The 12053-nt window shown below is 28.2% G+C and overlaps 2 protein-coding genes across 7 annotated transcripts; both read right to left on the reverse strand.

The window, feature by feature from the left end:
• Nucleotides 1-301: 301 nt before the first annotated feature.
• Nucleotides 302-5601, reverse strand: LOC101489561 (dehydrodolichyl diphosphate synthase CPT3). 3 transcript variants are annotated; one of them, XM_012718297.3, is made up of 3 exons: nt 5464-5601; nt 5223-5375; nt 302-1592 (listed from the first exon to the last, which is right to left on the reverse strand). In XM_012718297.3, the coding sequence occupies exons 1-3, from the start codon at nt 5530-5532 to the stop codon at nt 486-488; spliced, it is 1329 nt and encodes a 442-aa protein (XP_012573751.1). In that variant the 5' UTR covers nt 5533-5601; the 3' UTR covers nt 302-485. The 3 variants fall into 3 exon arrangements, with proteins under 3 accessions (XP_012573751.1, XP_004509438.1, XP_004509437.1); XM_004509381.4 differs by lacking the exons at nt 5223-5375; nt 5464-5601 and adding an exon at nt 2611-2860; XM_004509380.4 differs by lacking the exons at nt 5223-5375; nt 5464-5601 and adding an exon at nt 2641-2859.
• On the reverse strand, nt 5289-10409 carry LOC101489024 (probable serine/threonine-protein kinase PIX13). 4 transcript variants are annotated; one of them, XR_012161249.1, is made up of 8 exons: nt 10116-10409; nt 9496-9848; nt 7159-7294; nt 6915-7057; nt 6271-6394; nt 5840-6196; nt 5464-5566; nt 5289-5375 (listed from the first exon to the last, which is right to left on the reverse strand). XR_012161249.1 is itself a non-coding variant. In XM_073363319.1 (7 exons), exons 1-7 carry the CDS (start codon nt 10192-10194, stop codon nt 5553-5555), a joined length of 1206 nt encoding a protein of 401 aa, XP_073219420.1. In that variant the 5' UTR covers nt 10195-10409; the 3' UTR covers nt 5289-5552. The 4 variants fall into 4 exon arrangements, 3 of the variants coding, with proteins under 3 accessions (XP_073219420.1, XP_073219419.1, XP_004509434.1); XM_073363319.1 differs by having other exon boundaries at nt 5289-5566; XM_073363318.1 differs by having other exon boundaries at nt 5289-5665.
• Between the last annotated feature and the right edge of the window lie 1644 nt (nt 10410-12053).

Genomic DNA, 12053 nt, shown 5'->3' on the forward strand with positions numbered 1-12053 from the left:
TAAATTTTTATTTTAAATATTTAAATGGGTGAAGGTTTGGGACAAGGAAATCCAACCCTATCGTAGACGAAGATGACGACTTCAATTTTACATCCGATAAAAAATAGAGGCAGATGCAAGTTTTTTCAACTAGTCGAGTACAACGTTACCATGCCTATTAATTAAGACGAATTGGAAATAAAATAAAAAAAAAATATTTACAATGTCTTAAATATTCAGAAGTGACTTCATATTTTATTATATTTTTCAATTCTTTTTTGTATAACTAATACTTATATGAAAAATTAGTACACCATACAAGTATACATCATATATCTATATTCTATTATTGCTGGTGGTTTCTTTTCATCCCGGTTCACTTAAACTCGTACAATTTCAACAATCAAATTAAAATAAAATAAAACATAAAAATGGCTTAAGATAGCGAAGCAATCTATCATGACAATAATTGTGCTCTGAATTATGGCTGAGTAATAAGGTTACACTTAAAACTGTTTCTTTTTCTTTTCCAAGTAAAAATAGTGTCTCTGAAAGTTCAACACTCCCCACACCAAGTGTCTCAGACCAATTTCAGGCCAAAGTACTTTTGGTGCATACAAAGGGCATGCACTAGTCTGCCAAAGAAGAAAATTACTGAGCCGCGCCTCTCCCGAAGTTCGGATCAAGATATCTGGGTCAGGTGCCACTGCCATGTACATGTGTTTCTCAATATCAACTAGTTTTATAGAAGCAAACTCATCCTGCTTGAACTTTCTCTCATTAGTTATTTCAACCATCCCATTGCACAATGCGATTTCAGCTTCACCGTAATTATCACTATGTTTTTCGACATTTTGATCAAACAAAGCATCTTTCTCTCCATCACCTTCCACTCCTTTGATTGCATTTTCTTTACATGTATCATGAAAATTCAAATCAAGACCGTTTCTTTTAAGGCCAGTGTTAATTCTTGTAAATTCACCGTTGGAAACTTTATCTTCCTTGGGTGTTTGAACTTCATTCCATTTATCTATGCAGGACTCTTGAACAGCATGCACGATCTCATCAGTCGAAGTATAGGCAACACAAATTAAAAGAACTCTCTCTTGGTTGTGGGCAGTAACTCTCATTGCCTTTTCTGCAGCAACCCTGACAGGTTCAGTCAATAGTTGCATGTTTCCAATGAAATGTAATCTTACACCGTATTCGTTAATAATGCTTTCTTGTTGAAGCAACTCCTCGATCTTTTCTCGCATCAATTCCATGACTGTTTGAACCTCTTTAGGCTTCCTTCTGAAGTTATCGATGCTGAATGCATAGACAGTTGCATACTTAATTCCCAACTCGTAACAGTATCTAAGGATGGACAAGAGAGCTGAAAAACCAGCCTTATGGCCATCACCTTCTCCCAAGTTTCTCCTCCTCGCATACCTTCGATTCCCGTCCATGATGAAAGCCACATGATTCGGCAAAGGACCGACTGATAAAACGGAAAATATGCATCTTCTTAGATAACAACATAAACCTCCAAGCAAGTGACTTGTAATACCTCCCGCACTTTTCTGCATTGAAGTGTTCAGTGAGGAAACTTGTAGATCGACTCTAAAATAAACCTGTATGATAAGAAAGTTTCATTATAAAATTAGCATTAGAAAAAGTTGAAACAACAACAGTTGAATATCATAATACAAGCTCAAAAGAGAAACAGCTGCAGCATTTAATCTGCATCGTTAAATAGATTGAACAATAGAATTCCATAACAATTAGCTATGCAATTAATTGTCTGGTCAATATTTAAGAAGAATAGAGTTAAAATTTGGATTACGAAAAATATACACACATATACAAATGGCACAATTCAGGTGCCAAATAAAAAGGTGCTTCACTTAACATGTTCTTCCCATCAACAATCGATAAGTTTTTTTAGGAGTGTGTAAAACATCAGAAACTGTAAAAGTAGATGAAGCCACAAGCACTCTAGCTGCCTTTCTTTCATCAGTTGGCAGCAGCAACAAAGTTAAATCAAAAATCCTAATGAAGACTGTTTTCATTGAGGGTTTTGAATTTTTAAGAATAATCACAGTTTTACTACACAAAATCAGAAAAGTGCCAAAGATAAATAGCCAATAAACATTGTAAATTCATGTTCTCTGCAGAGCAAGAAAGGGTGTATGTATTTCATTAGAAAGAATTAGCAGAATGAAAGAATCAAACTTGACAGAGAGCACTTAGCATTATCAACACTTATAGATAGATAAACAGATTAAGAGTATAATATATGTGAAAAGTGAAAATAATCAATATTCAAAAACCCCTAATAATGCTGCAACAAGTAAAACTGGAAAAGAGAAATATAGGTTGGGAAATAACTAGTGCCAATTTATCAAACACCTAAGGAGCACAAATCTAAATGAAAAAAACAAAAATCCAAAACCACACTCAATCACAAACTCTAACCCAAGATTTCTCTACTGTTTCATTAAATTCACTCAACAGTAAATCGTTACTCAATTAATCAACCGATTGTAAAACAAATATTGGAAATTTCAATAACTTTGTAAAAAAACAAAAATGAAGAAATTTTTTGAAACGAATCCCTAGAAAGTGTGGAATAGAAGTTGAGGAAATTACTAGTTACTAGCTTTGAAAGAAGAGACTCACGAGTGCATGGGCGAGATGGAGTTCGAATTTGATTGAAGGAAAATGAAATCGAAAAATAAAAAAGAGAAAAGGTGTTGAAAATAATTGTTTTGGGAGACCAAACGACTGCGTTTAGTTGTGTTTTTGGAGGAAACTGATTCACACAATCTAAAGTTGGAGTGCCCCGTTGAAAACCAATCTCAAGCTTTTCATGTTTTGTTTTTTCGGGGAAATTTGGAGGGTTTTTGCTTTTGTCGTATGGGATTTAATTTTCTTTTTACAAAATAAAAGTAGTTGCGTACGGAATAATCCCTCCTAATAAGTTGGTGAACATGGCATGACCTCATATTTTGTCGACAAAAAATTGAAAATGTACTCTTGAAGTAAACTACTCCCAATATTCAATTCTTTTATAAAATTAAGATATAATTAGTGTTGTTTTTTATTTTTATACTTTTAAAAACTTAAAAATATTTACTAAATAAATTTTATTTTTATTTAGTGAATGAATAAAAAAATTAAATTATTAAAAAATTACTATATTTTTAATAATTGAGTAATGTATTATTTGTTTTGATACATTTATTCAATTATTTTAACTTTAATGTATTTTTTATTAAATTATTAATATAATTAAATTTTTTATTTATTTATTATTTATTAAATTAATAATTAATAATTTATTATAAAAAATTAAATGGCAATAGATGATTGTATCTCTTGTATACGATATTTTATAAAGAAAAACAATTTAAATAAAAAAAATATAAAAAAGTTTATCTTAATTCAAAATTATAATTGTCACCATAAAACTGACTGATTTTGTCGCGATTATTGTAGGTGAAATTCTTTCCATCTTTAGTCATTAAATTTTATTAAATTCTTGAAAAGATTTTACTTATTAAAAACTTTTGTATTTGTTTTCTTTAAATAATATTAGTGGAATCGAGGTCCATTAGTTCATTAATTAATTAAATTAATTGTGCTTGATTTCATTCTCAATTGGGCGAGAGATGTCGGCATAAGATGTGTTTTGTGAAATGCAACTTGGACCTCACACCACAATCATGAACCTTATTGCTAGCTGAACTCCCGTTGAGTAGTTGTCCTACTTAACACGTTTCCACTCTACTTTGTGATAACGTTTTTTATTTTAATATTTTAGATCTTGCACTTTTGGTAACAAGTAATTTTTTATGAGCTTGATTTAATAGCTTTAATTTCCACTCTACTTTGTGATAACGTTTTTTATTTTAATATTTCAGATCTTGCACTTTTGGTAACAAGTAATTTTTTATGAGCTTGATTTAATAGCTTTAATTGTAACTTTAGTCTTTATATTTATATTGATTTATAGAATTAGTCTTTTTATTTTAAAACTCGGATAGTTTTAATATTTCTTTCATATTTTTGAATTAAAAAAATAACGTTTTAATATATTTTAAATGACGTGATATATAATTTTATGGTATAGAATCATTTAAATGCATGAATTATTCATATGTTATTAATTAAATTAAAAATATGAAGAAAAAAATTAAAGTTGAAATTAAAGTTTTTACAGTGTTTTATATCAATTTTATGAGTTTCAATCACTCTACATTATCGTATCATATGTCATGTTATTTAAAACATCTCACCTTGTCATTTTTTAGTTAAAAAATCAGATAGAGAGACCAAAAATGTCAATTTTAAAAATAAGAAGATTAATTTCGTAAATCTGTATAAATAGAGACTAAAACTGCAATTAAGTTTATATTAAAAGTCAAAAACTTTTTATTTATAAAATTAAAATTTTAACTTTTAAATATTTGAATGCACAACTTTTAATAAGTTTTTAAAGAATTATTTATATATTCGTCTTGGATACTTGCTAGTATTTACTTCATTTGTTTCATAACAATTGTCGCATTTATAAAAGAAATTGTTTTAAAATAATTGTCGATTTTGGTTTTTAATACAACTCTAATATTTTTTTTACTAATTCTACTCTCTACTTAAAATTATATGCATCACTCTCAATTACATTTATAAAAAAAAATTGTTGATTTTGGTTTTTAATACAACTTAAATATTATTTTTTTACAAATTCTACTCTCTAATTAAAATTATATGCATCACTTTCAATTTATTATCCTCCACTTTGCATTTGTGGTAATTAAAATCAATCAATAATTTATAAAAATAATTTAGTAAAATTATATTTCTCTCTCATTCATTTATGATTTTACTTAATTTGTATGAAATGATCAAATACGACAATTATTTTAAAACAAATGAAGTACCTTTAATTTTAAATAATTTCCATTTTATATTTACAAGTGATTCTACATTTATGAATGATTTTAAAAAAAAAAAAAAAAAACCATTATCATAAAGTTAAGTTATAAAGTTAGATGATGAAAACATATTTTGAAAAAGTAAAAATATGTTTTTGATATTTTTATTATTTCTAAAAATATAAATATTTGTTAATTTCAAATATATTATATCTCTGTTAACAAATAAAATTAATACAAATTTTTAAAAATAAAAAATACTTTCACATAGAAAATAGTATTTAAAAAGATGCATATGCTTGGATATGGTGTAAGGTAACGTACTTGAAGAATATGGTGTAAGATAACGTTCCAATCTTTTGTCAAAAGGTACCTAAATAGCCACCAAAATGTTGGCATGATGAAATCTATTTTTACCAATAGTCCCCAATTGCACAACATGTAAAGAGTCTGAAAAATATAACAGTTTCTTGTAACCTGTTTGCAAACAGAGCTTTGATCTCAGCATGAAACACATTAGAAATACCTACGTTTCTATACAAGGCAAACTCAAAGAAGCACTCACAGTTCCTAACCAAACCTCCAAAGTCTTCTTTATCTGGATTGTAATAGCAGTATAACACATCATCAACATTCAAGGCCATGGTATCTGCATCACCATGATGTCGCTGAACCTCACGCATTGGATGAGGGTTATGTTAACAAAAAAAAAATTATAAAATAATATCCGACACGTTTCGAATAGAATTACTTCAAATTGAAGAAATCTATAAAAAAAAATGAGAAAATAATCAACCACCCACATCCAGCAAAAAAGAGAAAAATATTACTTTTTAATAAATAAAAAAAAATACCTGTATTAAGTGACTGATCCAGCCTATATTTGCTAATCAATCAATAAAAAAAAAATTAAACTTTTACAACTCTGTGTCTAGCAATACCATGATGAATTGGAGGTTGATGACGAGAAATGTGGTTTTTGGATTTGACTTGAATGGCTTCAATAATTTCCAATGACTCAAGTACATCTTTCATAGAAGGACGTTGTTTAGGATCATTTTCTAAGCATTTTAGAGAAAGTTGTGCTGCTTGTATAGCTGCTTTTTGTGAGTATTGTCCTTCTATTTTACCATCCATTATGTTTTTCAATTTCTTCTTATTTGATAGAAGAGGTTTCCCCCATTCAACTAAGTTTTGTTGCCCTGGTGGTCTTGTTCTGTCCAATGCTCTCATTCCTGACAGCATTTCTAGCAATACTACTCCAAACCCATACACATCACTCTTCACATATAAGTGCCCTGTCAAGTCATTCACTAAGGATTAGAGAACACTAATATACTTGTTTTTGCTAATTATGTCTATATATCATTACCTGTTGCAATGTATTCTGGAGCAGCATAACCATATGTGCCCATCACCCTCGTAGTTACATGTGATTGTTCCCCTGAAGGCCCCAATTTAGCTAATCCAAAATCTGAAATTTTTGCATTGAAACTCTGCAGGAGACAAGACAAGATGAGTTATCAGAATCATATGTGGAATTTTGCATTAAAAAATAACAATTTAGTTACTTCAAAAGATTATGCTTCATAATAACATCAAGTAAATATATATGCTTCATCTAGTCATCATGTCTACTGTTTACATTTTTCAAAAGGTGGGTAGCTCAAATGGTTGAGCTGATGAACCAATTGGTTAATGAACTTCGGTGAAGGTCGAATTTATCGGGTTTACTCGAGTAATCAAAATTTGATCTTTGACTAAAATAATCATTGATTAGACTTTACTTACCTATCTGCTGACTCTAGATTATGAGGGCTTATTTTCCCTAAGAACCAATGGTTAAATCAAAAAAACTAGTTTGAACTAAATGTTAAAAAGGAGTTGAAGTTAAATGACCAAAATTCGAAGTTTAGTGAAGGAAAAAATATTAACATAACAACTATTGATATACTAACATTTGCCGATAAAAAAACATCTGAAAAGAGACATTCAACGACAACAAAAATAACTGACCCCATCAAGTAGTATATTTGAGGCCTTAAAATCTCTGTAAATGACTTGCTTTTCTGAATCATGCAAGAAAGCCAAACCCCTAGCTGCACCAATAGCTATTTTGATTCTTGTGTTCCAAGAAAGTGGTTCAATGTTAGGATTTCCTACAGAGAACAAAACATAGAAAACAAACTATTATACTCAAATCCATCACCATGAATTGTCATATTATAATTATCTTTAATAATAATAATACACTGCATACTTCTGAAGAGATGATTCTCCAAACTACCCTTTGCCATGAACTCATACACAAGAAGAAGCTCTTCATCATCCCAACAGTAACCCAATAGTTTCACCAAGTTTGGGTGAGAAAGCCTTCCTAAAAAGTTCACTTCTGACTGCATTGTTCAATCAAAAAACATATTAGTAAATGAGAATTCATAACATGGGGGGATTTGTTTCATGGTTTTACAAAAATATGAGCATAACTTTTTCTGAAAAATAATATGACAATCTTATGAGTTAAAGGTCCATATACTATATGAATCTAAATTAGTTTTATATTTACATTAAATGATAATTTATCACTTTGTCACTTTATACAATCATTTTAAAAGACACTTAAAAAAGTGGAATGAAGTATCAAATCAATCGACTATAATAGAATGACAATGTAAAACTAACATGTTTTTCAAACGATTAAACGAAAATATTAGTTCATCAAAAAACACTTGTAATATATTTTCAAAAAGGTGCATTACATGCACAAGTTTTATTGTCATATTTTTCCTTAAAGTGACATAGTATTTTATTGATAGACGTGTGATAAACTATTTTCATAAACACTCCTAAACAAAATAAACAATGTTATGTGAATATATAAATTCAAGAATAGTCCACTTTGCAAAATAGTCTCATTGTTATTTGTTACTTTCCACAAACAATTGTGTAAGTACGAAATTGCAATGCAATGTACAATACTTGTACATCGTACTCATTCAAACATAGACAAAATTAAAATAATATTGTTTTCCCATTAATCAAAGACAAAGTCAAGGGAAGTTATCATAAACAAACAAATAAACAGCCAAAATAGATCAAAATTTGTGAAAGTGAAAGGTAAACGCCCGTTTTGAATATTCTATTGAGTCAAATATTCAATAGTTTGAAAACTAAGGAATGTATATTTTAACGAATGGATGGAAGAAGGACAGGTAATTGAGTGGGGCCCGCATACAATTTCCTATTGCATTCCATTACCATCTTCTACGTTCTTGACTTTCAATTAATGTAGATTCCTAAGATACTACTACATGGCATCATGTTAATCCAACCATATAATTAATGACAACCACATTAATCATTCGTCGGTACTCCCTCGGGCAACTATTATGAACAGAAATAGTTGTATGATTATTAAGAAATGTATTTAAGAGTGATTGATTCTTTAAATTTTATTTAAAATATAATTTAAATTTATTAAATTGTCTTTTTAATATAAAAAATTCAATTTCCTATATTAAATATTTTAAAATTAAATAAATTGTATATTAAAAATAACGTATAACATTAAATTATTTAAAAATAGTTCATTTTTATTTATATATTTATCAAGATATCATGTTTTTTTTTATAATAGTGACCACAGTAGTATTAATATAAATTCAATTAGAAATAAAAACACATTCTTCTACATCTTCAATCACAAAAATAAATTATGAAAGAACAAAATAATTAACAATTTTTTATTTATTTAGTCCATAAAATTGCAGAATGGTGTTAATTTTGTCAATGAAACAAATAAAATTTTAAAAGAAAATAGAGGAGATACATTGTAAGTGCAAGCTGAGTTTACGCCAACCAATGTCTGAGAGATAAAATGAAATATTAGATAATAAAAAATATATTTTTAAAAATAAAAATATTTTTTTTATTTTTTTATTGTTTTTGAAAAAAGTAATGTTCATTTTAAATATTTTTTAACAAATAAGATAAAAAATATTTTCACAAACTAAATAGTCTCTTTGTTTACACACAATTTCAACACTAAACTAACTAATTTTCTTAGATGTCTTCTTACAATTTTAAAATAGTATAATTGAAATTTAAAATTCTTCTAATTTTTTTTATAAATTCATATGATTATTAAGGAATTTTAATTGTAATAATCTTAAAAACATAAATTCTCAATCAAACTTTAAAAAAAATAATTAAATAAAAGTGGATTTGATGAAATATCTACTATAGTTCTTAAAATTAAATGTGAAATTCTCTTAATTCAAAATATGAAATTACATCAAAATTTATTATATTGTTCGTCGTATGATCGATAAAGAAACTCATATTAAAATTTTAAAAATCTTTAATTAAAAATAGTTGAAATGAGGTTAAATCAAATACATTTCAACATTATCACATTTACAAATATAAAATATTGATTTATTACAAAAATAAAATTAAAATGCCGGTATATATACATATATATATATATATATATATGATTAATTTGGCATGATTTGTCCTACAATAATAGTGTTGACTAAATTATAAATTAGTGATTAACTCAATAAGAAAAACTTAGAGTTGAAATTAAACTCGCCTGCCATTCTTGAAAGCCTTGAGTACTTTCAGAGTTCAATTTTTTGATGGCAACCATGATTCCAGAGCCAGGTTTAGCAGGAGTAAGATTTTTCTCATCCAACCAACCTTTATAAACTCTTCCAAAACCACCTTCACCAAGTAATGTATCAGGTCTGAAATTTCTTGTAGCAGATTTCAAGTCAACAAAACTAAAAACCTTCAAATTTGGCCTTTCAAGAATTTCACCATTTGGAGAATGAAAAGAAAGAGACCCTTCAGTTGTATCCTCAATGCTTCCACTTGTTATCTCAGAAAATTGACTCCTTCCAGCACTGCTTGTAGTTGCAGAGAATCCAACAGTGCTTGTTGAACCTGAAAAAACAGAGTGTTATTTATGGATAGTGATAAGACACTGACATGTCACACTAATAATATTTTAAGAAAATAAATTAATTGAATATAATTAACAAGTCTTAGTGTAAACAATCCTTTGATCAGAAGTGTACTAAAGTTATTAATCATAAAAAATAAAAATCATGGAAAATTGGGAAAAGGGGAATGACCCATATGGTGATTTGGAGTGAAATTGAAAAATTGTGAAGATGGGTGTTTGAGATAGTGGAAAAGTTGAAGACTTGCCTGAGGAGAGAGGTTTGTTGAAGGAGGAAGAGGATGGAGGTATAGAGGAGGGACAGAGAGAGCAAAAGCAGAGACCCATGTGGAGAGATCTCTCTCTCTCTTTTTGGAGGTGTTTGCACTTGGACAATGAATTTGGACAAGAGAGATATAATGGGTTTTGTTGATGTTGAAGGAAATGGTGTTCTTTTTGGAGAGAGAAGACTTTTGAGACTTGATATTTTAGAGAGAGAGAGAGAGAGAGAGAGAAAGAGGCTATTCTTCTAATTGTGTGCTCAACAAGTTTGTTTCCCTCCCCACTTCAATGGATCAATTTAGTCTTATCTAATTGAGTCTTATCAAGTTTGTTCTATTTTGCTATTTTATTTAATAAAAAAATTAAATAAAATTACAACATAGAATTAAAGATAATAAAATAAAGATAAAATTACAATAGAATTAATTGTAATTTTGGTCTTTTTATTTTAGTTGAATCACGAAAGTAGTACTTCCATTTTATTTCTCTCTAGTTTTGATTCCCAATCAGAATTTTGGTCCAAAACTTGATGAAGTGTCATTTTTTAAAGTCACACCATACCATTTATGATCATAGATTCTAGGTACAATTGTTGCACCACGAGATTTTGAGGCATTGTGTGACTTAAATAAACGCAAAAAAAAAATGAAACTTCGTCAAGTTTTAGGCCAAAATTTTGTTTTGGGGATCAAAACTAGGGAGAAATAAAATGGAGGGACTACTTCAAGATTCAGCTAAAATCGGGGAACCAAAACTACAATTAAGCCTTAAACTTAAGCTATTATCCATTTAGATCTTTTAAATTTATTTCATTTAAATTTGATCATTTAAGTTACATTTTATTTACAACGTAAGTCCTTTATCTTAATTTCGATAAAAATTCATTCAGTTGAAAGTTTTTGATCATTTGAAACTCTATCAAATACCGAATAATATCTCTCATATTAATCCTTTAGAAAACATTACTCAAATCTTACAAATAGACTTTTATTTATTTATTTTATCTACGACAATTTAAACATGTATAACCTTAAAAACATGGTACTAAAAGTCTATCAACATAATCAATGTATTTAATTTTCTTCACATGTAAAATTGTTTGGACAGTCAATATGTTGCGATATTTCAATTAGATCTTAACATTTTATAATAGTAATTCAAGAAAATTTTCAAACTTAAATGACTATATGTGTTATTTAGTATATTTTAAAGGCTAATAGTACAAATGAATGTAACTTAAATGATCGAGTCGAGAAAAAATAAACTTAAAACACCTAAACAAAAATAGAGTTAAACTTAAAGAATTAAAAGTGTATTTTTGCCTAAAATAAAATTATAATATGTAAGTGAAGTAAAAGTGAATGTTACGAGAAGGAAGATTGAATTATGATCCTTTTTAAAATTTAGTTCATGCACTAATATTATCCTCTCAAGTTGTATTTAGAGTGAGGATGGTTAGATAAAAAATAATCCTCCTCTTATTGAGGATGATCAAAAGAAAAATAATATGAGTTTGAAATATGTGTGATAAGTGTGCTAATGGTGTGAATAAAACAAATATAAAGAGAGTAGATTTTAAGAAGATTCACACACAGAATTCATACTGATTCACCTAATATATGCTACTCCAGTCCTCACAACTTTGTAAGAGTTTCACTAGTGCTCAGAAACTCGTCCTCTAATATGCACATTTTTTATTATGTATTTTCTTAGCCTCACAAGACTTACAATACTGTATTTTTACTAGCCTCAACAGGCTTACAAAGTAACTCAAGTATATATCAACTTGAAGATTTATAATTAGTAATGTGTTTGATTTGTTTTGGAGATCAAATTACAATTTTCTAAGATAAGACAATGATGTGAAGTTATATATAACACACTCAATAAAAATAATCCTCTTAACTGTTTAAATTTGAAAGAGT

This window comes from Cicer arietinum, chromosome 7 (genome assembly GCF_000331145.2).
Source record: "Cicer arietinum cultivar CDC Frontier isolate Library 1 chromosome 7, Cicar.CDCFrontier_v2.0, whole genome shotgun sequence".
Taxonomy (NCBI): Eukaryota; Viridiplantae; Streptophyta; class Magnoliopsida; order Fabales; family Fabaceae; genus Cicer; species Cicer arietinum.